The sequence below is a fragment of the Saccostrea echinata genome, unplaced genomic scaffold (genome assembly GCF_033153115.1).
Source record: "Saccostrea echinata isolate AGI-Se365-2 ecotype Australia unplaced genomic scaffold, CSIRO_AGI_Sech_v1 ptg000028l, whole genome shotgun sequence".
Taxonomy (NCBI): domain Eukaryota; kingdom Metazoa; phylum Mollusca; class Bivalvia; order Ostreida; family Ostreidae; genus Saccostrea; species Saccostrea echinata.
Genome location: NW_026889777.1, coordinates 14683999 through 14711733, shown reverse-complemented (window position 1 = coordinate 14711733; position 27735 = coordinate 14683999). Strand labels below are relative to the sequence as shown.

The 27735-nt window shown below is 30.8% G+C and overlaps 1 protein-coding gene across 1 annotated transcript in view; it reads left to right on the top strand.

Moving 5' to 3' along the window:
* Window positions 1–27735, top strand: part of LOC133193550 (integrin alpha-4-like) — a 59131-nt gene that overhangs the window by 27456 nt on the left and 3940 nt on the right. Inside the window, exons 9-20 of the mRNA XM_061329511.1 lie at window positions 7708–7851; window positions 8028–8133; window positions 8975–9160; window positions 12769–12942; window positions 13718–13878; window positions 17034–17168; window positions 19648–20123; window positions 20279–20435; window positions 21002–21094; window positions 23884–24003; window positions 24507–24584; window positions 24750–24881. Of these exons, the coding sequence (XP_061185495.1) occupies window positions 7708–7851; window positions 8028–8133; window positions 8975–9160; window positions 12769–12942; window positions 13718–13878; window positions 17034–17168; window positions 19648–20123; window positions 20279–20435; window positions 21002–21094; window positions 23884–24003; window positions 24507–24584; window positions 24750–24881 (1962 nt within the window). The remainder of the gene's footprint in view (window positions 1–7707; window positions 7852–8027; window positions 8134–8974; window positions 9161–12768; window positions 12943–13717; window positions 13879–17033; window positions 17169–19647; window positions 20124–20278; window positions 20436–21001; window positions 21095–23883; window positions 24004–24506; window positions 24585–24749; window positions 24882–27735) is intronic.

The following is a 27735-nucleotide window of genomic DNA, read 5'->3' as shown; positions in this document are numbered from 1 at the left end:
AACATACAGGTTTGCGTTAAAGTATCATTTTCTTCAGTGGTATCTCATTTAATGTTATATATATAGCACCTAACATAATGTTATTAAAAGACAGCAAGTCAAATGCACTTTAAAGGAGTTTTCTTGGGAACTTTTTTTTTCTTGCGGAAGGATTTCATAGAAGAAATACATAAAATAAATTGTTCATTTTAATCATATAGTGTCTTTCAAACATTTCCTTACTTAACGAGGTTCGCTCCTGAGCTTTTGAGCAGATTTATAGCTTAACCTATATTTCAAAAATTCTGCATAAAGTTTTGATTCTTACAACAAATTTGGATTCTACAATGCCAGTTAAACTATATTCAGTTAAAACTCCATGATTAAATTCCATACCAAAAGCATTAAGTGAGGAACGATATTTTGTGGCGGAAGGTTTTTTTTTAGAAGAAAATGATCATTTTTTTCTCTTTCGAAGTATTTAAAGTATGTTAAGTTTGGATTCCTATTTTTCCATGCAGCCTGCACACAGGGTTATTTTGTGTAGTGAATTGTTTCATACTGGTCTTAAATTATATTTCAAATAAACTGTCATGAATTCTATCATCATATTTCATAAATATATCAAATATATTGTGAAAATCAAGAAAAAAAATATCCCTATCTTAAGCTTAAATTTAGCACTATTTTAGTAATATCTAAAAATTAACATCACAGACCCCCACTTTTTATTTTCTTTTCTGAATATATAAGATACTTTTAACCATTCTTCTTAAATTCAGTAAAATGTCATTACTTTCAAATTATTTTTTTGCTTGTTAAATTTTTAATGCCAGAGAAATGAAATTTTTTGAGTGCAAAAAGGTCAAATAATTGAACATACGGAGTAATTTGAAAATTTTTCCGTTGTCACAAATTTTAATGTGTCTATTCAAGATGAAATAAGGCTGTGTTTGTTCCCATAATTTATTTGAATAAAAAATATTGGAGTAAAAACTTTAAAAATTGATTTATGTGTAAGACGTATTTACAGTGCAAAAAGGTCAAACTAAATGCTCTGTAGCGCCAAAAGAAGCGCATTGACCCCCATTTTTTGTTTTGATTTTTAATAAAGCTATGTGTATTAATTCTAAAAATATACTTGATCAAAAAATTCTCATTACTTTTGATGGCAAGATCCAACCTCCTTAAGTAACTCGTTATGCACAACTATTTTTTTTTTCCAAAATCAGACCAAACAGCAGAAATTTAAATCCAATTCATAGGGAATTTGAAATTAAGCCATTCAATGTTTTCTTGAAAAAATACATAAAAACTCCTAAAAAAATAAATTCAATATTTTCACTAAAATTTTATTTATAACTTGAAAAAAGTGAAATGCAACCCCATGTCTCTGTGATAAATATAAAAAAAATAGTATACAATAATATTTACGCAAATTTTTTTAAAACGACATTACTCCTCTACTAAATTTTAGAAACATACCTTGTTCTTGTTACAATTTTCCTATCTTTAAGTGCAAAAAGGTCAAGTTTCATATTATATACTTCAAGGATTATATTTTTTTCTTAACTCATAATGCTATCCTTGAATATTTATTTAAATAAAACGTATTATCATGTTTATAATATTTTTTTTCACACCAGTAGTTAAATCAATATGCATTAAATCAAAATTTCAAATCTTTTTTATAGTGTAATATGTCAAGTTAAACTGGCTTTCACTACGAAACAAGGCATGTATCACCCTTGTTTCTCTTGTCTGTTTTAAATCTTGATTATAGTAGATATTACAAATACATTTGATGATCATTCCAATACTCAGAGCTGCAGATGCGTACCTCTTGAAAAGCAAACGTTACATGTAGAAATAGCTACTGAATATTTCATTTCCCTGGTCGTGTGAGATTTTTCGATGAAAAAAAGGTCTACTTGTACACGGCCAATGTTCGAAGACTACTAATTCTCGGACAGGCCTCTTAAAAATGCAATAAAACATTAAATTTTCAAATTTAATTTGAGAGAGCACGCATAAGGCTTAAATTCTTGGTGAGTTTCTAAGTCTTATGTCATGCTACCTAAAAAAGCTATTAAAAAGCGATAAAAAAACTGACACTAATATTCACAGCCTAAAATTGTCAAATCATCTTCATTAATGAGACATGTAAATGCGAACTAAATTTATCAAAAAATCCTCTTTGCAAAAGCATCCTAGGATTTTGGTGTGCCTATTTTAATGTGTGAAATTGATATGGAAATATATTACGCACTTGTATTGCGTATTGACCAACAATAAGAAACTCCACAAAAAGGTCCAGAATAAAGTGGTCATACAAAATTTGATCATTCACAAAGCAAAGAAAAAATGTGTCAGAGAACTGTCTTTATATAACGTACTATGTCGGTCGGGAATATAAGTATGAAAAGCAGTGCCTATTGATAAGGCTAAATAACTAAAAGATAAAACTTACATTTAATTTCTTAAAAAAAAATAATATAATTTACGCCGTCAGAAGACCAGATAAACAAAATCAATATTTTATTTTATTTGTCGACTTATATATTTGTTCAGACGAATTAGGTATTCGTTCAGACAAATTAATTATTCATTCGGACAAATTAGTAATTTTTTTTGGAGACGACTTGGATATTTCTCTTACACATTAAAAATTCGTCTGGACAAATTAGAAATTCGTTTCGAGGAATTAAATATTTGTTTGGACGAATAAGATATTTGTTCAGACGAATCATAAAATCGTTTGGATAAAATAGAAAATCGTTTTGACAAATTAGATATTTGTTTGAACAAATTAGAAAATCGTTCGAACAAATTAGATATTTGTTTGGACGAATTAGAAATTCGTTCAGACAAATTAGATATTTTTTCTGACAAATTATAGACATCAGTTCGCACAAATCGTAAATTGGAAAATTAAAGTACAGTTTTATTGTGTCCTTCAATTTAATGTTTTCAGAAAGTTTTAAAATTGGCTTGAATATGAGTTGAGTATATAAATGTTATAAATCATTAAGGAATATAAAATGAAGGAAGACGAGTCTGGGAATATGATGTCATTAATTTGATACATTTCTAAGTTTTGAACAGAACCCCCCTCCCACCCCCACCCCAAAAGGATTATCTTCCTCATGAAAATAGTGTCCTCAGCCATCGCCCACTTCAATTTTTAGATATGTTTCTGTAAAATTCTTTGAAAAATCACATTTCTCATAACCATTCTGGTGCATTTGGCCACATTATCTGAAAGGAAATTTCACTGAAAATTGATGTCCTCTGCATTTTATTTTTAGAAAATACGAGAAAATACGGGAAATGCACAAGTTCATAACTTCATAAGATCACAAGTTACCATTTAGGAGTTCTTATGAGATGAACGATTTGTATGATCTTACTGCATGGAAATTCAACGATTCAGAACGCATGAGTTTTAATTTCTCACATCACTTTCATACTTTAGAAGAATACAAGGCCAGATTTGTACTGAAACCATATTTCTTAGTTCAGACTTTAATACTTTGTTTAAATAATCTGTGAATTTGCACATATTATCTTATCTTGAGAGATTTATACAAGATTCATTCCGTAATATATTACAAAGAGGGTTAAATCTTATGTTTTTTAATTATTACATACATTGCTGCTTGGACCAATAACATTTTTATAACACATTGTAACAAGACAAGTCATATTGCTGTCAGATAAGGTGATTCCGATTATTCGGAAATGTTAATATTATATATTAATATAAGATGTAGTTTAAGTCTAAAGTTCTGAAGGTACATTATTCCGAAGGCCCACTAGTCAAAAGGGTCCACTTCTCCAAAAGTTATTGGGTAAATCAAATATAATTATCTATCTTATTAATATGTAGCTTAAACGAGTACTCGCGCTCCTCAACATTCATGAGAAGGGGGTTACCCCACTCGCATTCCTGACACACGCATACGCGTTGTCATTAATATCGGTAGCTTTTACAAGAGCACTGTTTGCTGATGATGCTGAAATCACAAATGACAAATAGCCATGTTGTATAGCCAAATTGTTCGTGCTGGTAACAAGTATTACCAAGTTGTTTGTATACCCAAGAGGCAAATGTTACCATGTGGCAAGCAGCTGAGGTGAGTTGCTTGTGTAGCCGAGAGGCATTGCATCGAATAAATATACAGGCATTAGAGATTTCTCTTCATTGTACCCTAACAAAAAATACTATAGTTAACTAAGTTTATTACAGTTAACAATAGTTAACTATAGTGATAACTTTGACACTATGAAAACTTTGATTTACTATAGTGATAACTTTGACACTTTGATTTACTATAGTGATAACTTTGACACTTTGATTTACTGAAGTGATAACTATGAAAACTTGATTTACTATAGTGATCACTATGAAAACTTTGAGTTACTATGGTGAAAACTTTGATTTACTATAGTGGTAACTTTGACACTTTGATTTACTATAGTGATAACTTTGACACTTTGATTTACTATAGTGATAACTTTGACACTTTGATTTACTATAGTGATAACTTTGACACTTTGATTTACTGAAGTGATAACTATGAAAACTTTGATTTACTATAGTGATCACTATGAAAACTTTGATTTACTATAGTGATAACTTTGACACTATAGTGATCACTTTGAAAACTTTGATTTACTATAGTGATAACTTTGACACTTTGATTTACTATAGTTAACTATAGTTAACTATAGTAAACTATAGTTAACTATAGTATTTTTTTGTTCGGGACTTCATCGTAACACTAGGCAAGTGACAAAAACATATCTATTTAAAATAAATAGCTAACACACTAGGCAGGTGTCCATTTTGTTTGCATACTTTGCATTCATTTTCATCCTCGTAAGACTTGGGCAAACCAACTACGATCCCAAGTTGATCGATAAGTTCTCGCAAGTTACAATAAGCAAGGGTATTTATACTAGATTTTTATGTCACCTGAGTCACTCAAGTGACCAATTGCTATCTGTTTTTGTCTGTCGTCGGTCGTAAACTTTTGAACATTTTCAGCTTCTCATAAACCGCTGAACCATTTTCAATCAATTTTTGCATAAATTAAAACACCTATTGTTGAAGGGGAGCAAAAACTGTGAATTTGTTGGTCCCTGCAACCCTGGAATCTGAGGGGTGGGGCTTAAACCATCAAAATTAATGCAATCTTTAAAAACCTTCTTCTTTACTACTGGACATCAATCAGTCAAATTGTTGGCATGATTGTAATACGCATTGACCCCTCTACCAAAAATGTAAAATTCATGGTCCCAGGGTCAGGGTTTTGGTGCTATGGCGGGGCTTTATAGATCATATACTGAAAGTGCACTATTTCGTTGAAAATCTTCTGCTCTGCTACTGGGTATTATTTAAACAAACTAAGCACATGGTTATGATAAGGAATGATTCTTCTTCCAAAATCCTGAAATTCATGGCCAAAGGGTTAGATGTTCTGGTGTTAGGGCGGGACTCTATTGATTATATAGTGAAAATGCATTATGTCTTTAAAAATCTTCCCTTCTTCTCCTGGGTATTATTTAAACAAACTAAGTGCATGGTTATGATAAGCAAGCATGATTCTTTGAAAATTGTGAAATTCATGGCCCCTGGGTCAGGGGTTCTGGTGAAAAGGGGGCCTATTGGTTTGAGGTATATAGTGAAAAGCATAATTTCTTCAAAATATTCTTTTTCTGCTGCGGGTTACATGGCAGAAACTAAGTGTATAGTAATGATAAGCAGGAGTGCTTCTTTCAGAGTTGTGAATTTCATGGCCCTTGGGTCAGATGTTCTGATGAAAGGATGGGACTCTTGATAATATAGTGAAAATGCATTAATTCTATTATATAACTCTGTCTGCTCCTGTTGAGCAAATAAACAAAGTGTAAAAGTTTAGCTATGATGAGCAATGGTGCTTCTTACAAAAATTTTTAAACTTCTGATCCCAGGGTCAGAGGTTCTTATGTTTCTCGGGGGAGGGGGGGGGGGTCTATTGATAATATAGTGAAAATGTGTTTATAATGTGAAAATCTTCAACAAAGTGAATAGTTATGATAATGAGGGTACCTCTTCCAAATGTGTGAATTTCATGTCCCTGGGTCATGGGTTCTGGTGTTAGGGTAGGGCTGTGTTAAATCTAGGAAAAATGCATAATTTCTTTGAAAATCTTCTCTGCTCCTGGACATATCAGAGGCAAACAGAGTAAACGTTTTGATAAGGAAGGGTACTTTTACCATATTTTTTTTATCATCTAGACCATTTGGTCAAGTGTTTTTGTCCTGACCAGTGCTCTATTAATTTGTATTCTACCGAAAGATGGCATTCCCCTTTGCCATTCACTTTGAATAATTAACTGTAAATAATTCATTTGAAAGGTTAATCGAATATTAGAGAATTATGCGAGAATTTTTAATGTACAGTACTAAAAGTACTTTCACAGTTTTAATGATCAAGTAGACTTGTAAGTAATAGATAAATAAAAAGGAGAGAAAAATAACGTCTTATCAAACGTTCTTCTTAGACCAAGAGAGGGCAATGTAAGAGATTACAATATTGGGTTTAAGTACATAAGCATTTAAATAATTTGTTAATAGATTGTATGATATTAGTGATAAATAGGGAATAGATTAAAAATTTACTGAATATTATACTTCTCATTTCGTTGATCCTAACCATCCTATTTTTTTTGTTTTTGGGCAACAAAGTTTCATCTATAAGTTTATTTTATACTCTATAGATCCTCTTATTTGATATATTATAATCGGGTGACCGTTATGGCCCTTGGGCCTCTTGTTAGCTCACCTCAGCGAAGTTGGGGGGAGCATATGTAATATCTTCGACGTCGATGTCAAAGTTGGCGTCGGCATCGGCGTCCCAGTTTAAAGTTTTTGGAGCAGATTTCTTTTCAAGTACTTCTATGCCCTATATTAATCAGAGATGCATGGAGTATGCTTCTAGTATGTTTCGTTGTACCAGTAAAGCTTTCAGATGCTAAAATTTCAGCTAGAGAATGACCAGGTAAATGTTTTTGGAGCAGGTGAATATTTTTGGAGCAGGTCTCATTTCCAAGTAACTATAAGCCCTATATTGTCCAAACATGCATGGATGATATATCTAGGGATGTACACTACTGGAATTGCCTAGGATGCTGGATCTGACCTACATTTTCCGGATGAGTGACCAGGTTAAGTTTTTGGAGCAGGTCCATTACCAAGAAACTATAAGGCCTATCTGAAATGAACTTACATGGATGCTGCATCATGGGATGAACACTCTCAAACTTGCTTCAGATGCTGGATTTAACTTGCATTTTCTGGATGAGTGACTAGTTTTAAGTCTTTAGATAAGTCCATTTCCTAGTAACTGCAAGCCCTATCAGACAAAATTGCATAAATGTTACATCTAGGGATGCACACTACTAGATTATTAGTTTAGTATGGGACTTTGTCTTACTTAAAGGCAATATTCTTTGAGGTGAGCTCTGTAATCTCTGATTACGTATGTTTGAAATTCTTGGGTAACATAGCTACATCTTTCAGTTAATTTTGCAATATGCTTCTATGGATCCTTTACAGTGTTGTTTTATACTCAGGTGACCGTAAAGGCCCTTGGGCCTTTTTCTTATTTGCCCTCCAGCGGCGCCGTAATAATTTACATCACAAGTTAAGGTGCAAAAAAAATAATAACATGAACTTTTGTAGATTGGAATTGGTTTTGGAGCGTCACTGCTGACCTACAGGATTCCTAATGATTACCTGGATGACATAATAATCGGCGCACCCTACTTTACATCAAACAGCATGGAAAACGAAGGGAGAGTCTATGTTTTTAAATCAAGAGGAATTGTAAGCTTCCCTCCCTCTCTCTCTTTTGTAATGAGTTACTTTTTGGAAAGGCAATGCTTAGTAAACAAAGGAAAAATACTTAGTAAACAAAGAAAAAAATAATGACTTTCAAAAGTCTATTTTATGTATGATGATGAATCTAAAAAAGTTTTTATTCATTTGATTTATATTATAAGTTAGGGTTTGGACTTGACACAACTCTTAAAGGCGTTCCCTTTGCACATGCGCAATTTGGAGCTTCGATTGGTAACCTAGGTGACCTGAACAATGATGGCTTCAATGGTTTGTATTTTTTAATATCATGCGAAGGATAAATATTTGAAGGCTTTTCTTTCTCCGTAAGACGACAAATAAACCTGCACATTTTTTGGCATTAGTTGCAAATATTTTTCTAAACAGTTGTAAAGAATTGTTCATAAATAGCAATAAAATCAAGGTCGACATAACCCAGAAAAGTTAAAAATTTTAGGTCTTCAGATAGAATGGGATACAGGGTTACAGTCCAAGATTATAAAATGCCACCGAATTGCAATACCCCCCCCCCACCACCACCACCACCACCATCATTTACCTATTCTTGGAAATATAGCTTTCCCTGTCTACCAGTCACACCTGCTGTGTGGACAGAGGGTGATATTCAATTAACTAGTATAGGAGCAGGGCCATTTTCTGCATAAAGTCAACATAGCTCTAGTGTGTTTCATTTTTGAGGAAGCAGTTGTCTATGATGTCAAAGAGCCTTGTCTGGTTGTTTTGTGCGGAATTGTTGTATAAAGTATTGAAGAGTCGTATGATTTTGGTAAAGTTTTGTGATCTCAAATTTTCTGACAGTTCTTAAAGGGTTTTTAAGAATTAACATCTGAGGTTTTTGTGAAAAGAACATCAGACTCAGAAAAAAAAAACAAACTTTATCCAGTATGAAATGATGATTTTTAGTGCACAATAAGGGAGGATAAATTTGATTGGGTATATGAGTATGTTAAATACCAGTAATAAGAATAAATGTACCTTCATCAGTGTCCAAGAATTTTTATCAATTTGTTTAACGTAACTGTTTAACTAGTTTTTTGTAATCGTTTTTATATTTTATTTAACTATCAAACTATTTTTTTCTTTATTTCAGACGTTGCCATCGGTGCTCCTTATGAGGACAACGGAAGCGGGGGAATTTATATATTTAATGGTCATAAATCAGGAATATGGCCGACATATACCCAGCACATAAAATCATCTGATCTTCATCAGTCTATTAAAGGTTTTGGAATATCGTTTTCTCGTCCTTCCAAAATTAACGATGGAAGAAAGACAGGTACATACATTTTGTGAATGTTTATAGTAATTAATTTGGACTATATGACTTTGGACATAAAAACAAAGAAAAATTATAGCAGGTTCCAGTTAATGTTCTACCAATCTACTTTCTTAACTCCTCACCAAAATATTAACTTTAGTGAATGAGAAACTTCAGGAGTACTGTTGAACAACATATTCGAGAATTAATGTTACATGTCATCAGATGTGGATACTTTTAAAATAACTCCAAGTAACTAACAGGAAATTTGAAGTCACAAAATATTAGCAAAATCAATAACATGAAAAAGTACGACTGCAAATACTTTATAAAACCATTCCTCACGCTACTTCAAAGTCCACCCTTTTTACCATCAGCGACAACCAAGTTTTGATAAAAATGGAACTCGTAAAAATTACAATGTACCTTACTTTAATGAATACTTCATACGAATGTAGCGAATTACGGAAATAGCGAAGTAAATTCGCAGATCCGTAAGACTTTGCTACAGCCGAGTTTTACTGTAATCCGTGGTCAAAATGGTGTAAAACAATGACTAAACAATTGGTGGGAAACAAAGTACGATTCAAGGTTAGGTCGTATTTGACAATGAGGTCATTATATTCTCTATTTTTGTTCTTCACAGCACGTTATTTCAGGGTTTATATTTCTTATCAAGTATAATTGACACAATTCAATCAAACAATTGCAAGTACTAAAAAATAATAACCAACCACCCTTCAAAGACACTTTAACCTTACTTATTGTCAGCTGTATGAGTGATAAGTGTCATTTTACAACGATAACACTTTTTATGAAATAGATAAACAATTTTTGATGTAACATATAAATTACATACGTACTTATCATAGATGTAGTGGTATAGTGATACAACAAAAGTAGACTAAAGAAAGATAAACAACACTCCCCAAGTCATTTCTCATTCTAGAAAACACTTCACGCATTAATTGCTATTTAAATAGTAACAATAATATCAAAATGAAATAACTTGATGATAAATGGTGATCCATGTCCACAAATTTTCAAGTTCGCCATATTGCATGTAAGTCTAGCTATGATTGTGAACAAATTCTTCAAAAAAAAAAAAAAAAAAAAAAAAAAAAAAAACCCTGCTTTATTCAGACGGTTGTTTGAATTTAATTCACTATGTTAAAGCGGGTTATTTACATCTCTTTGCTCAAATACAATGAATTCATGTTAATCTTTCTAATAGTCTTTTTATCACACTTAAAAATACATAGACGTATATATTGTGGTACGTGTGAAATATATTTCATTATTACCTAACCTACTATATATATTGTAATTAGGCATTTTGAACTGTTTCCTGATTCTTTTTAATGTTTTTGCAAATCGTGAAACAGTCAAAACTGTTTACCTGGTCACAGAATGAACTGTTGCATGGCTGAACTGTTCCATTATGACGTCATAATTAATTCCCCGTACTTTACAGCTTTAATATTGAATTATGTATTAATTAAAGCATTTTCATTCAATTTGAAATTATCATCTGAAAAGTAATCCTGATATATAATCAATTTAATATCATTTCGAAGAAGAGGCCATGAACACCTTTTCTGAGGGTAATTTGGGAAAAATGTAGGCCCCTTTCACTCAGTATAGTTCTTTGCCATACACATGTAATATTCAAATCTTCAAGACATCATTATGTTGTTTACTACATTTTTTTTTTTTTTCAATTTATTAGTGCATGATAATATCACATCCATAAATTTTTCTGAACACCAATCGGTGTGAGAATTTGATTAATAGTTTGTTTTTAAAAAATAATACATGTACAAACATTTGTCGATGTATTTTAAAGGCCATTGATTATTATGTCAATATCATTACTTTAAGAAATTATATAGTAGGTTAGGGAATAAAACACTTATTTGATGACAACTCGGGAAACAGTCAAACTGTTGTCCCTCGATAATGGGGAAGACCTGGGAAACTGTTGCCCTCGGCCTTCGGCCTCGGGCAACAGTTTCCCAGGTCTTCCCCATTACCTCGGGACAACAGTTTGACTGTTCCCCTCGTAGTCATCAAATAAGTGTATAATATTGCCCCTCATTATTAAAATTCTAAATATTCAGTATATAACAACAATTTTTGGTATCGCAAAAAGCGATCTGGCTCAAATGCTGTGAAAAATTAATTATACACTACGGTCGATATACTTGGGTTGTTTTGAAATTATTGTGACTTTTACTGAACTCCAAAGAGGAAAGGGGTCGATTCATGAAAGTTCAGAATTTTATAAAGAAAAAAAATCAAATAAATATGAAAAATATTTTATTAATAGCATGTTTAGATAAGATCTGGTGAAATTCTATAATTGCATATTGACGTAGTATGTCTATTGACATACTACGTCATAAACATACTACGAATGTTTATTAGTATGACAATATTAGTATGTTTATTGACGTAGAACACTTCAAAGACATAATTACATCATTCAAAATATATTTCTGTGTTAGATTTTTTTTTTTTTCACATTAAAACGAACGGGAGGCTTCAACTGCGTATTTCGAATAATTTTTTAGGAATCAAACAGGTACAAATTCCCTCCATTTTTTTAACCTCCTTTAAAAACTTGTGTGCTAATGCTATACCCCAATGCAAAATGTCCATAAAGTGTCTCTTAGAGTCGGACGTGCATCAATCGGTATCAGCTATAGGACTAGATAATTTAATTCGTTCGTAATAACTGGCGGTTGTTCTGCTCCATTTCTTTCATTATGGTTAAATGATTTGTCAAAAAATGTTTGAAGTCAACGATAAACTCAAGCGTAGATGTTTTTTGCATAAAGTGTACCCGTTGCGCTACCTTGATGTTAAAATTCATTTTAATCGAAAATCTATCAAACTTACACAAAATGGAGTAAAATAAAACATAAAAATATTATCTGTATATTTCAGGAATTTTAATACATTATCTGGGTCAACCAGGGCTGAATACTTAGCCTAGATAAAGAGTTCCGAAAGCTGGTTTCGAGACTGTGCCAGATATCCCCACCATGGACATATTAATAGGGCTTTTAAAAGAAATATAAAAATAATTCTGATATAAATTTTGTTTAATATATTGTTGGTATGTAATGAATGTTTATACAATTTTCACCAATAAACGTTGATCAGAAAAGGAAATAAGCAAAAGGTTTCAATAAAATCCGAACAGTCATCATGTATAATAAATCCTCTTGTTCCTTTCCACAGCACCTTAACATCACTATAAAAACAGTGATGTAATGCTAAATATTCTACATTGTAATATGTGTGACCAAATTCCAATATTGCGTCTCAGTAAAATAATCCAGTATATAACCGTAATTATTATTATTTTTATTGCGATCTGGCTTAATGTAAAATATTGATTATGCAATAAGCTTGATTTAAAATCAATCCACTTGTACACTTCCACTAAACCTTAATTTCAGTAAAATGGTGATATTTTGAATTCTTAATCAAATCCAAGCTAATATGTAAAATATTTCACTGAAATACGATAAACATTATATGTTTGTATATAATTTTTGTATATACTAGTAATTGTATATAATTTTCTTTAATTTTATTTTCATATTGTGATTTTTTAGTAGTAGTTGTTGGTTGTCATCGTTCTAGTCAAGCAGTTGTGTTACAAAGTTCAACGATGCTTAACATTCAACCCAGCATAAAGAGGACAAAGATCTCAGCTATGTGTGAACATTGTGTCCCTTTTCAGATATGCTTTCACGTCGAAACAAAACAAGACAACATCTTATCAAATGGTAATATTTTTTTCATAATTCAAAAAAAGGAAGCGCTTCAGGAAAAGTTGATTGATTTAAATAATTAGGCTTTAGAATTAGAATTAGAATTTTTTTACTATAAAGTCAGGCACTTAAAAGGGGCTTAGGCACCTATTTGAAAATAAGTTTTTCTAGAATTTTCGGTATCATGACTTACATGTTGCTAGAGCATTTCAGACCAATATAATATAAAATCGTAATTAGAAATTTCTTTTATCTGAAAAATTATTAAAATTATAAATTTTGGGACGCGTTTAATTGACAAACATTCTCTATCTAACACTCACGGCAAAAAATAAACATTAACAAAAACAGAACTCGTGCCTATAATTACAAACACATGTTTGACATAATGTTATGAAGGATGTCTTTGTCGTGCACTGAGGTTTGAGAATTTTTATGTTTATATATCATTTATTTGAAGTTATTTTTTCAATAAATATAGAAATTAAAAAATGTAAACGAAACAGCAATGCAACTGTGTCCAGGCCCCTTTAACCGAAATAAAAATATATTCTCCAAAACCCTTGATTAAGGGTAAAACAGCTCTACCTTATATTGCGTTTAATGACTCACTGAAGAATAAAATTTGGTTGTTTAACTTTTAAAAATATTTTGCCATATTTTTTAATATAGTGTGAACAATAAATCAAACAGTATCCTCAAATAATAATTAAATAGTAGCTTCTTGAGCCCTGATGTTAAAAAGAAATATTTTACATTAAAACCTTTAAGTGTTTTCTCTCTCTTGTAGTTTTCCTGAATTTTACTGCAACCATTAGACAGGACGCTGCTCTGAAATTCGGCCCTTTAGATAAAAGTAAAACAGACGAGTTTCTTTCAACAATGAAAGATTCAGTTTCCTTGACCCTCAACAACATATCATGTTCTGAACAATACTTTATAATAGTCAAAGTAAGAAAATATTGTTTATTTATGCATGTGCTTATAGAATGTTTTATAATGATTGAACTATTAAAACCAATGAAAGTGAGTTTTCAAAAATTTTACTTTTAGTGAATAAGGATCATATTTATTCTCATTGAGACCGTCTTGATATATATATATATATATATATATATATATATATATATATATATATATATATATATATATATATATAATCGGCTCAGGTTTCAGCCTGAAGGTGTTTATAAAGGGGCACAGAAGTTTTACCAGGTGGTAAATTCCAGGTGAGGAAGGGCTTATTTTGTACAGGTGTGAATGCCTTGAGGGCTAGCAGTCTACCTGTAGTCTTTTGTCTCATAATACCTATACACAGGAAGTGATTAAATACACAGCAAAATACCCAAAAAGTCACATTTCACTTGTGTTGGGATTTTGAGACAATTTTAAATTAGAAGTAAAAAGTTGTAAATAAAATTTCATCTCTATAATTTATATTAATTTGTATTTGAATGTGTGTCAAAAGTGTCCTAATACATTAAAAAATATTATCATTCACGTATTTGTTGAGCTTTGAAAAAATAGCTATACCAAATTTTGATATATTATCATGAAGAATATTATAATTATTTCGGATATTAAAGGTATATATGTATGTATATATATAAAATCAAGCTAAAAATTCATAGTAGTACAGCTTCTCTGTACCATGTGAGGTAAATATCAAAGGATTAAAAGTTAATTTGAAGTTCGCCATTAGTGCCAAACAAGATGTACCGGGTATACACAGAGACTGGTAAGAAAATGTCAATCAAGTTCCAGCACTAAATAATGTACCTTAATGTACTTGATTGACAGGGGTACACAGACCAGGTATTTTCGAAGGCGGTGCTTTAAATCTCTGCCTTTAAGTATTAGTATTAGTTTTGTCCAATTTTATTCAAGGGCTGATAATATGCTGGAAATTTAAATCAAAATGTCATATATCTATAATAAAAGAGGATATATGAATTCTGTTTCCGTATGAAAGTGTAAAAAATGCACTAATTTTTCAACGTGTAAGAAATATATTTTAATTTTGCGATCGATTTATTTAAGGAATGTTTTTAAGTTTTGTGCGCTAGCGCTTCATGAAAAATATGCCTACGTGCAAGTCTGTGTGATTTACACACCAATAATTCACACTAAATTTAAAAACGTTCCTTATATTTACATTTTACAAGTTTAAAAGCATCAATAATATATTCAAAATTTGAATTTCTTGCTGCCCTATATCGTTACATTTTTATTCACGTCTCCGTAGCTTCATTGTGACGTCACTTTAGCGCGAGTTTCACCGTGTATATTTCCACGCGTTAATATACACAAAAATGACTTTCAAATCAATTTCACAGTTAGCTTAGTAGAAAAACACAGCAAATGTAAATATTCATAAATGACATTGTCTTCAGTGTAATCTACATGTATTGAGTTTGATGACACTTTTCCGCGTCCCTTCTAGGAAAAATACAAAATGCAAAAGTTAATAGAAAAGTTATTCTACTGAGCACCATCAATTACAGAAAATTTCAATAAATCAAGTAAGGGATGTAAATCTATCTTTGACTTCGACCCTTCGAGGATAAAAGAAGATTATTGAATTATCAGTTTTTGATTAATCATCTTATTTTGATGACGAGATAAGAAGAAAATTTGCCTTAAATGTTTAAAATTATTTTGCGAAATATGTCTTTAAAGAAAAGAAGACTGCATAAAAGTTCTCAGGTTTCCTTATAAGAAAATTCAGCTAATGAATAGAAAATATAGGTTACATGTACAATTATTGAATATTTCTCTCAAAATCATGAAAAAGCTCTGAATTCATGTATAAGCGAAAGTTTGGTTTACTGACCACATTAAATTAACATTTTGCAGGAAATTTAGGCTTTTCCTCTATCATTATCGTGCTGACAAAATAACGAATAGTCCCGTTTGTTTCCTGAAAAAGAGTTTAACATTTATCGTTTGTGTTCAGAATTTCTTCATGGCTATTTTTCTCTCAAATATTGTACATAAATTGTTTTAATCCAAAGACGAAGTTTGAAAGTAACATAGAGAAAGTAAAAGGAATGAATGTCTTTAAATTCAACCAGCTACAAGCCACAAAGGCTTATTTGTAATTTCATGTAAAGGCTAAATCTATTATCAATCAATTCTAATTTATGATTATTGCATAGTTTGATATTAATGTGTATTGAGAACACTATAACACCGCTATAATTTTTGTTGAAAACAATAAAAAAAAATTGTTATTGTAATAACGCTTCAAAGAGATTAATCAGGTCGATGAAGTGTATGTTAAAGAAAAATTGAAACGAAAAAATTTTAATTAATGGTCACAAGAACAGCCCAGTGGATAAACAGATCAGTGGTTATTGGGGGAGGGGACAAAAGTCCCTGTCCTCTCAGTGTTAAGTATTCTCTTTAAATTTTGATTCAGAATAGATATTTTTGCTCAATAGATAGTTGCTTTTTCCCTCCCCTATGAATAAGTTTTTCTTAGCTTTTTACTCCCAACCCAACATTCACACAAACTGGATTTATTTGCGTGTTTATATTTTTCTGGTTAACCATCCCCTCACATGTACTCAGATTGAAAATCGATGGCATTGCAAAAAAAAAAAAATACACAAGATAGGGAGTAGGGGGACAAAAACAGGGAAAATAATCAGTAGAAAAGACGATGGGTGTGAAGGCTTTGCACCTGAATCAATTGTCAACAATATATTATCACACAGCAGCAATAATATCAAAAACAAATTGACTGTTTCGATTATATTCAATATGATGATGATATCTATATCCATAATGAAATAAATATCCAAGAAAAAAAACAAAGAGAATGAAATCACAGGAAAGGGGAGTTGGTTAACCAATTCTAAAATACTTACTTCCGACTGATACAAGACCATATTTCTAAAAGCAACTTATCCTCGATATATATATATATATAATGAAATAACTTGACGATGAATTAAACATTTATTGAAGGTGTCTATTATATATCATCCCCAAAAAGTTGAAATCTATTAAAACTCTGCACATAATGTATAGAGTAGAAGCCAGAAACTTGGTTTGACGTTCGATGTTTCTGCTTTAACTTATATTGTTTTAATTTATTACAGGACTGCTGTTTAGGAGATGACGAAATTCAGATAATGATAACATTTGAACTTTCTAATGTAACAGCGTCCGTTGTCATTAATAAATTCCAGGGGAAACTAGATAGACCAGTGCTAACATCAAGTTTCCCTTACAAGGTAATCAAAGCAACGCTAATTAACTGAAATTACTATTAACTGTATTATTTAATGAACCTTGATTTTTCATGATTTACTATTATTTGCTATAAGTCTTAAATACTCTACTGTGATTTTTTTTTTTATTTTTTTAATGAAACTTTATTCTTACATTCATCTTTTCCTTACGGAACAATAATTTTCCAAAGAACCAAAAGATGATCAACATTTTGGAACCAGTATTTGAATATACACATATTAAAATATTACCTTCGAGAAACAAAAGAAAATTTACTACATGTATTTAAAAATCAAATAAATGTAATATAGCAATATAAATTATATAGTGTACTTAACTTCAGTCATTATAGGAAAACGTTGAGACTTTTGCCAAAACGTATTGAAAAACTGATATTTTGATAAACTACAATTAACTAAAGTGAGCCATAGATTACAATTTTAAACCTAAGTTTTCTTTTAATAGTTTTTTTTTTTTTAGAAGTATACGCTTAACACCTTGGAAATCTTTCTACCATATGTTTGCGATCTTAAAACTTCAAGCAACAAAAATTCATTCAGTTAATGCAAATTTGATTGGAGAATTTAATGGATTTGTTTCCAAATTATTCAAGTTTATTCATACATACTGTGTAACAACAGTTTAATAGCTGAATAGAAATATGGAGATAAAGAACAGTATTCAAGCTTAAAGTCCATTAAAACAATACAAATCGGAAGCAGAGCAAACAGGGACTTACAAAAACAGCAAAGGTGGGATCAGGTACCATGGAGAAGTTAGCATCACCTGTCTACCGGTCACACCCACCGTGTGCTCTTTGTCATGATCGGAAAATAACGGAAAACGCAAAAATCCGTCGACAATTCAGTGTGTTAATAATGGCCTAGAAATTAGTTTGAAAAACGTCAGTCAGCATATGACTTAATGATAGATTTATTTGCTGACAAGGTCATTGTATTGACCATAGAACTTACGAAACGATAACTTTAAACGAGAATGTTGATATTTTTGTTTCATGAATTTTTTTTGTCAATAACTTACCTCGTTTTAGAAATCATTCATACGTAGAGCATGCTCTTGTGTATCGAAAAAAACTGAGAGATAACAACTCATATGCAGGTGATAAGGGTATATTGATGCATAAGTAAGAGAACTTGACGATTGAAAAGTTAAAATCATCACGTTTATCATAAAGCTTTGTTGTTAGATTACCATTAAGGTCTTTTTTCTAGTAAAATATTCAAATATAAAACAGATGTATCAGACCCTGTGGTATCCTTTTATTTCATGCTCACAGAGATATAATTATACACACAGTGTAGCAACACAAAAGTTAGGTATATTCATACACACAATGTAGCAGCACAATTTATAGGTAAGTGTAATATTACACACAGTGTAGTTGCACAAAACTTCATTGTAATCAAATACACAGTGTAGCAGCAAGATAGCTAAGTGTAATCATACACATTGTGAAGCAGTAAATGTATTCATACACACAGTCTAGCAGCACAGTTTTATTTAAGTGTAGTGTAGTCAAACACACAGTAGAGCAGCACAGTTTTTAGTTAAGTGTAATGTAGTCAAGCACACAGTGTAGCAGCACAATAGCTAAGTGTAATCATACACACAATGTAGCAGCACAATAGCTAAGTGTAATCATACACACAGTGTAGCAGCACAATAGCTAAGTGTAATCATACACACAGTGTAGCAGCACATAGCTAAGTGTAATAATACACACAGTGTAGCAGCACAATAGCTAAGTGTAATAATACACACAGTGTAGCAGCACAATAGCTAAGTGTAATCATATACACAGTGTAGCAACACAATAGATAAGTGTAATAATACATACAGTGTAGCAGCACAATAGCTAAGTGTAATCAAACACACAATGTAGCAGCACAAAAGCTTACTTTAATACACACAGTGTAGCAACACAATAGTTCAAGGTAATCATACACACATTGTTGCAGCAGAATAGCTGTAATCATAAAGCAGTGTAGCAGCACAATAGCTAAGTATAATTATACACATTGTAACAGCATAATAGCAAAATGAATAGTACGCAGTATAATAGTATAATTCACTCCACCTTAACGTTTTCACAGACTCTAGATACATTCAAATATTTTTTTGGCCATATATATCTATTAACTTTAATCTTAACTTTAAATAAGCATAATACAAAGAGAACTTTTTAACAGAATTTACGCTTCTAAATATATGAAAAAGAAACACAACAGTTTTATACCCCTTTATTTGATACACTATGCATATATATCTACTTATAGGAAAAAGAATTTTCTTACGATAAATGATCAAGAATTTCAAATGATAAAATTGCACAGAATATAAATAAAGTATCTTTGATGAGTTTTTTCCCAGGTCTTAACATTACTAGACGTTTTTACTGTTACTGTAACGTATCATCAGCACACTCATCATGGTGGGTTACTTTCCATTTATTTTTTAAAGTTTCGGTACAAAGACTTTTGTGGAATCAGTAGAAGATGCAATACTGCGCTGAACGTGAGCCTCTTGTGGGAGAAATTAGAGAATGGTCGACACCTTATCATTGAACCAGGACGTCTCTCACTGTTGGTGACGTTATCAAATCCTGGGCTCTCACTTAACAACATCATTTTGTATCAAGTGTTTCCCCGTGAAATGTTTTTCCTACAAGCAATAAACACGAATTCAAACCGAACACTCTCCTGTACAATAGAAAGGAAAGAACAAAACAAAGTTTTGGAATGCCTCGTTGGAAGAATTGAAGGAAAAGAACATGTTGTTCTTAGACTTGAGTACATTATCCAGGAACCAAAGTCATACATGTCGAATGTTACCGTTCAAAGTACCGTAACTACCAAAATAGTTCCGATCGATGGAATGAGGGTATATCAGAACTACACCGTACAGACTGTTCGGCACATATATGCTAATGTTAAAAGGTATCTTTAAATATTTTTCATTTGCGCATAAATAGAAAGATATTCCCTACATTTTGAAAGCTATCCATGAATTATCTATTTAAAAAATAAATATGGATTGAGAATGAAACACATATTTTTGTTTAATTAAAATTATAGTTTCGGGAATTTTCCAGATATTCGAGACCATCGAATTTCTTGCTAATAAACAGACAGAGTGTCTTCGAGAACAGTTTTTCGCATGTCTTTTACCTTTCCCTGACGGATCCGGACGATGTTGAGAATGTATACTTCTTAGTTCCAGGTTTTCAGAAAGAACTTTCTAGTTCCGAAGTGAGTTTTTGTCTTTGTTTTCTCAAATATTATGCATTTCTCAGAGCAGTTTACGCAAACAAATTTAAGTGTGTATTATTGTGTAAATTGATTACGAAATTTTTGTCCACCATTTGAACTTAGAATTACATGTATTACGTAGTGCATAATTATAGAAAGGTAATTCAATCTGGTGATTAAAAAAAAGAATGTTATGAAGTGAAAAGAACGTTTCCTAAAAGGGGAAAACTAGCGTTACTACTGTATATAAATATAAATGTTATAATATACGTTACTGATAATTTTTTGACATTTTTACAAATAGATTGTATTTTCATTTCTGTTTGTGCACTTATCAATAAACTACTTCTTAAGTAAGAACAAGAATCCCTATCCATATTTTTAAAAAAATGTTCCTTATATCAGAAAAAAAAAATAATTGAGTAATGCAAGTTTTTAAGTCTACATTTACAGGCAAGAAGAAAGTATTGGAAATTCAGATACATGTTTAAAAAGATGTCTCAGTATCATTTTGCTGACTTTTTTTCAGTATATAACATTGAAAATGAATTTTTTTGCTCGTGCAGGTAGTTATTCAACATGGAAAATCAAATATGAAATGCACATGGGGCAATTTTACCCAGAAATTAATAGATCTCGAGTATTTCAAAGATGTAAAGGTAAGGAATGAGATAATTGGTATTAGATAATTCGACATCACACATGTTTACAAATACATGTGTATTTATATTACTATATAAAAATAGTAGATAATATTAGTTAAATAATACACATACAAAACCTCTGGGGTTTTTTTTTTACCCCATTCACGATTCGTATTATGAAATTGACTGTAAGCCAACTTTTTGTTTATCTATTTGCGACATGTGATATCCGCAATTTGACGTTTGAAACTCGTCCGCGCCTACTTTTCGCAGCGAGTAATACTCTTGAGAAAAAGAGAAAAAAGAAGGTTGTGGATATTTTTCACATAAAAATAAAGGTTGTTTACAGTATTAGTATAATTTACATACTTTCCTTACATCTATCTTTCAATACATATTAGAATGAATCATTTACTTCACATACATACTCTAAAGATAGGTATGAATTACCTAATACACGTTTATATAACTAAATATATATATATCAATAAATATATATTTCACTAAATATAAGTATGAATCATCTTATAAACTGCGCCACACGGGCGACCTCAATTTAAGTAAGGATTATCAACTTGTTATCTACAGAGGTTGAGCATAACGCGAACACGTGTTTACTAGAATATTACTCTTCTTATTTAGCAATACACATGTACAGGTATTGATTGGTATAAACCACGGTGTTCTTAAATTGGATATCAAGCAAAGAACATATGTGTTTGGACTAAATGATTGAAAAAATAATGAATTAAAATATTCAGTGGAAGGGTTGTGCACTTTTTACTTGGGTCATTTAGAATTCTTCTGCAATATTGATTAAAAACTCTTTTGAATAAGCTTTCAGATACATTTACATCATAATATACAGTGCAAGTCGAATTACTAGAAACAAATTAATAAAATTTATTGTGGCTGGGAGACCACTGTTGTGTTATAATTCATTGACTTGCATTTCTAGCCAAGAAACAGTTCATATGTAAACAAGATTTCCTTGATGCTGGTATGTCTCCCAGCCAAATTCTTTTGTTGTTTTATGGATTACATTTTTTTTTAATTTAAATAAATGATGTTTTTTTTTTTTTTTTTTTTACACTGAACATGTTTTCTGTTATGAATTTTGGAAACAAACAGAGCTGCTATGTGGCCTTGGACTATCAGTAAGGTTTTAACATAAATGTAATTTATATTTCTTAAGATGACATATCAGTTAGAGTTATCCTTCTTTCTTCATTTTCTAGGCCACTTTCATTTTTTCTATATATCGAATATAGACACATAAGAATATGAAAGCAGATATTCTAGTAACTTTATATATACATGCATATCAATAGAGTTTTCTTCTCCCTTAAATTCACAATTTTTAACCCTGTTAACATTCACTGCAATATGCTATCAAAAGTTTGGAAATTTTCATGCCAATTCAATAATTTTTAAATTAACATTCACAGCTTGCAATTTCCTTTTTTATATAGAATGAATTAGATTAATGTGTCAGGATTTTGAAATATTGAATTGAATGGTCCTCTTGTTATAGGTACAATTTTGATACATGTCATTCAGTATGCGTAAATTGACTTATTTGATAGCTTATTAATATGGTTCTTGCCAAGCATATTATATTCAACTACGAGGGGTGATCAAAAAGTTGGCGAACTAATCGAATTACTTCCATAAAAAAAATAAAATTAGTTTTCAGTGTTCATTATTTTTTAAAGTAGTCCTCTCCGATTTTAGTGCTAATCTGCTACCGTTCTGCCCATGCGCGAATCACGTGATCAAGGCGGTCATGTGACATGCTCCGTAGCGTTCAGTTCACAGAAGCTAAAAGAATTTTCCGAGTCTTAAATTTTTTACCATGAAAGTTATTTTTTATAACAAGAACAGTGCATTTGTTAGAAATGGCTAAATCTCGACAATAGGGTGGGTGGATAAGGATATCCTTTCCCAGAATGAGCATTGTGACCATCAAAACCCGAGTTCTCTGTCTTGGGAGCGTCGTTTATCCAATGTGGATAAAGCATGGGCGCCTTCTTTTTATCATATCTGATGTGTTTAAAGTCTAAAGTAAACGATATTTTAGGGATTTAATAATTATATTATTGTTAAGATATTCAACTATTTTTCTAACTGTAATTTGGCGTTCTTTCATAACAAATTGCTCAACTAGGGACACATCTCTTCCCCCAGGTTGCTGTAAGTAGGCAACAGAACAAACATCATTTTTAACCATCTCCCTTCCTTAACTAAAACAATCAATCCAATAAATGATTGAAATTCTGGCAAGTCTTTTGTCTTCATAAACCTTGCACAAAGTATTATATGTTACTGCTAAGGAATTTCCAAAATATACGAAAAACTCTGCAGCCGTTCGTTGCTTGAGTAAGACTGAATCAACCATTTCTTGTCACAAGTCATCTATATATAGACATCATTTTCACATTGTGACGTCACAAACATGGAGCAAAACATCACATAACATCTGCTGTTTATAGAACATTTATACTACTATATGTGTGCCAAATTTCATTCTGGTCTGAATTGTGGTTTTCTAAATACAGAGAAAGTTCCCGAACTTTTTGATCACCTCAGTCACCAAATGTATATCACTCTTAAAAAAGATTTTTGTCAGATAAAATGAAATATTTTTTTTATCAATAAAAAAGCCTAAATTCATAACTTAAGAATAACTTATGCATTTCGTTTACTTTTTATTCCATTTCATCCAAACATATCTTACCCAGTCAATTTATTCTGCATAACAAATTTGCAATGAATGCTCTAAGTACTTGCAACTTTCTTTTCAGATTTGTAAATACATTCACTGCGACTTGTTATCTTGTGAGCTGACACCACAATCAAGACTTATAGTCGTGAAAGCTTTGTTTCATTTCACACTAAATTTACAACATTGGAAGTCTATAAATGTAAGTAATTAAGCGTAAGAAAAGGCTCCCGATTGAGGTAGAATTTCAAGGTGTTAATGTTCTTCGCATTAGAGTGTAAACTGAACTTATCATTTTTTTTTTGTCACTCAAAAAGTCGGGTGAATTATTTTTATTGTTAACCTAATTTTGTCCGCTGGAGATATTCAAGATGCTTTGAAAAATCTTAATCATCCTCAAGTTAATGATACTCACTAAGAATTTAGAATTTTTAATATGGGTGCTGTTGTCATGGAAACAAAAACAATAAATTGAAATTTCACAAAAGTTTAAATATCAATGAGTGCTTGCTTACTTTGCTTTCAACTCCAGGAATGTACTTTAGGGTCAGTTATAGTGACGTTACAATTATGATATACAGAAAAATTTAACTTAACATTTAATGTCTAGATTTCAGGGTTAATATTGTGTTGATCATAATGTAATATTCAGCTGTTATTTTGGTAAGCCTCCGTTTTATTATATAATGTTAAATTTCTCTTTAGAAGATAATGGAGCAAGAGTACACCTCACAGATGTGCTATAAAAGCAGATTTGCAATACTTGGAGAAAATCCGATCTGCGTAAGTTATCAGAAGATTAAAATATTGAATTTCATTTTAAGAATATGAGATACAAGCTTTTAAATAAAATAAAAAGTCATGTTTTTATCAAACCCATTGGGTTTCTTTGTTTGTTTGTTTTTTTAAATTTATTTATTTTTTTATTTTTCAATTTTTTTATCGAAGAGAAGAGTGACGACCATAATGAAAGATGTCTACCGGGCTGAATTAGATGGAAGAGTGCATTACTGGTTCCTCACTTTAGCCGTGTTTACTGGCTTCATCATATTAGTGGTTATAAGTTGTTTTTTGTACAAGGTAATTTACATCTAAGTTAATTTTCTGGATCTTTATGAAGGAATCATCTTCTCGTGAGAGAGATCTTTAGTTACAATCTATATATAGTAGACATAGCTTGATAATAATTTCCGTTCTCCTATTACAATCTTGGCAAAAACGCTAAATACCATGTTGCAATAAAAGCTGGCACAAGAAAGAATTATCAACACATAGATCAGAGCTCAAAGCAAGCTCTATCCTTGACTGAATTACATATTATGATATATCAATAAGAGCTACTGCAGTCAGTAAACCAAACTCAGTGTGGCAGTTTTGTGTACTGTGATCAATTATTGATCAAAATTAATGGCAAAAATCGCTTAAGGGTGAATTAAAAAAAATGACCACCAAACTGAAATTTTTTTGGAAAAATTCAACTACTTCTAGCACATTTTTCACTTATATCATCATATTGCACATGCATTCTAGTTTAAAATCCTGAAGTGGCAATAGAATAGACAATTGGATTAAAAAGTTTCAGAATTTTTATCAGAAAAATTTCTTTTGAAAAAAGAAAATATCATTACACCTTAAAAGACTTTCTAAAATACATAATCACAAGAAATTATAGTTTTGTTTTGTTTTGTTTTGTTTTTTTGTTTTTGTTTTTTTTTTTTTTTTTGTTTTTGTTTTTTTGTTTTTTTTTTTTTTTTTTTTTGTTTTTTTTTTTTTTGCTTCAAAATGGCAAAAGGGGTATAAATGATTAAATCTAGACCTTGATTGAGTATCTCCTCTTGTATGTATGAAAAAAAATTGGCTTTTTGATTGTTATTTTACATTATTTTTTCAATTCTGGTTTGAAAGGTTTTAATATGAAAAAAAATATGAAGCAATAAAATTCCCCAAATTTCACTTTTTTGTCCGTTCAAGCCAGTTCTTTAAATCTAAGCCAAAAAAGAATTTTTATATACGAGTTCTCTTACAAAAAATACTAGATTTTGAAGTGACCCTATGTTACATTATTGTGTTGCACTCCTGACATCTTATATGTATTTTATTTAACCTTGTTTTAATAATTGTAACACACAATAACCCATTCTTACTTTGTAAATTAATTTGTCGTTTTGATACTTTTGATCGTTAACGGCAGGTTTTTCATATATTGAAGACCTTGAGACATGATTATTTGCAAAGTGTAATATATATTAATTGTATATAAAACTATGTGTGAAGTGATGAAAACTATTCCCTGAATTGACTAGAAAATTTCTGTAATTTGTTGATAGACATAGTGTTTTGAAAATCAAATAGTATCAAACATTTTTTTAAACTCATTTTTTAGTAAAGATAGTTGAAAAGCAGTGATAATTATAAAGCAGTTTTGTTGCACTCCTGACTGCAGTAAAATTTAAAATTAAAACCGTAGAACACAAAAATTCATAAAGTGTTGGCAACATCAAGTGGTAATGAAACTGTGCAATGTTTGTAGTCCAATACTTCATAATTAAAACAGATGAAAGTATTTAAAATTCGCATTTTATCTGGAATTATTCCCTATTTATGCCAAAAAACTAGCTTAAATGTATATTTAGAAGATAAAATATATTTTATAGCATATTTTCCTTTAGAGGACAAACACAATAACCCACCAGAAAAATTCTACTCATAATTTTTTCTTTATTTTTATTCTTATTGGATGATTTATAATTCTAACATATTTGTTGCACTCCTGACCAAAAGCATTGGGACCTTTAAAGTAGAATTGTGAAGTGAAAATTACATAAGAACTTGTTCTGTTGTTTCAGTGAAGTTGAGGAGGAATTACTTGAATTTTATGACAATTCTTTAGTGTGTTTATTTTTAACATTCATTAAAAAAATCACAGAAAAGAAAATCATATAATGATAATAGTTTTTTCATGCTTGGGAGCAAAACATCAAATGTTGAACTCCTGACATTATTGGGTATGCACATATACTTGACTTTAATTAATGCTGCTTGTGATTTATTTAACATTTTTAAATTTTAAAATGTATATCAGTTATTGTTTTACACTTCGAAAATTCTTTTTTGTCTTAATTTTCTTTCAGAATTTTACAATTGATGTGTTTTTTTTGGCAACACTACATTTTTTCTGTAGCACTCCTGACATGGTATAACATTTTTTTAAACATCAGCCATGACCACAACTTGATTAAACAAAAGTTAGTACAGTGCACATTTAAAGCTCAATACTTTGAATATTATCAGGAAAGTCTTTATTTTCAACATAAAGCATTATTATTTATTTCATAGATCTCAAAAAAATATTGAAATTTCAAAATGTCACAAGGTGTTGCACTCCTGACAATTTTAGCATCATTTTTGGGCATAACTTTTTTGTTAATTGAGATATCAACAAGATATTTGGCAGGTATTTAGACACTATCTAAAGACATATGCTGAGACATAGAAATTTATTTTCATTGCCTGTATTTTTATTGTGGGTTGATAAATATGCTTTTGGTCATTTTTTTTATTCACCCTTAAGCTTTTCTCCTGCATGTCTCTGTAAAGTTGCTTTTTTATCACTATGACAAAATCAAATTAATAAAAAAAAATAGTTTAAGTAAACAAACGTAAACAACTGATGGTTTTCTCTTTTCATATCTCTTATGTCATATCCTGAAACTGATTTGCATTTTTGTGCACGTTACATAAACAAAATTTTTTTTTTTACTTTAAATGGAATTTTGTGATTCTGGGGCGGCACTGACGAGGGTCTAGTATTGAAAACTAATGACCTTCTGCTCTAAGATTCACATTTTAAAAAACACTCAGTCTTCCCAACCTTGTTTTCTTCAGTATCTAATGCACTGGATTAATTGAATGAATTCAACTCTATGTCTGTTCG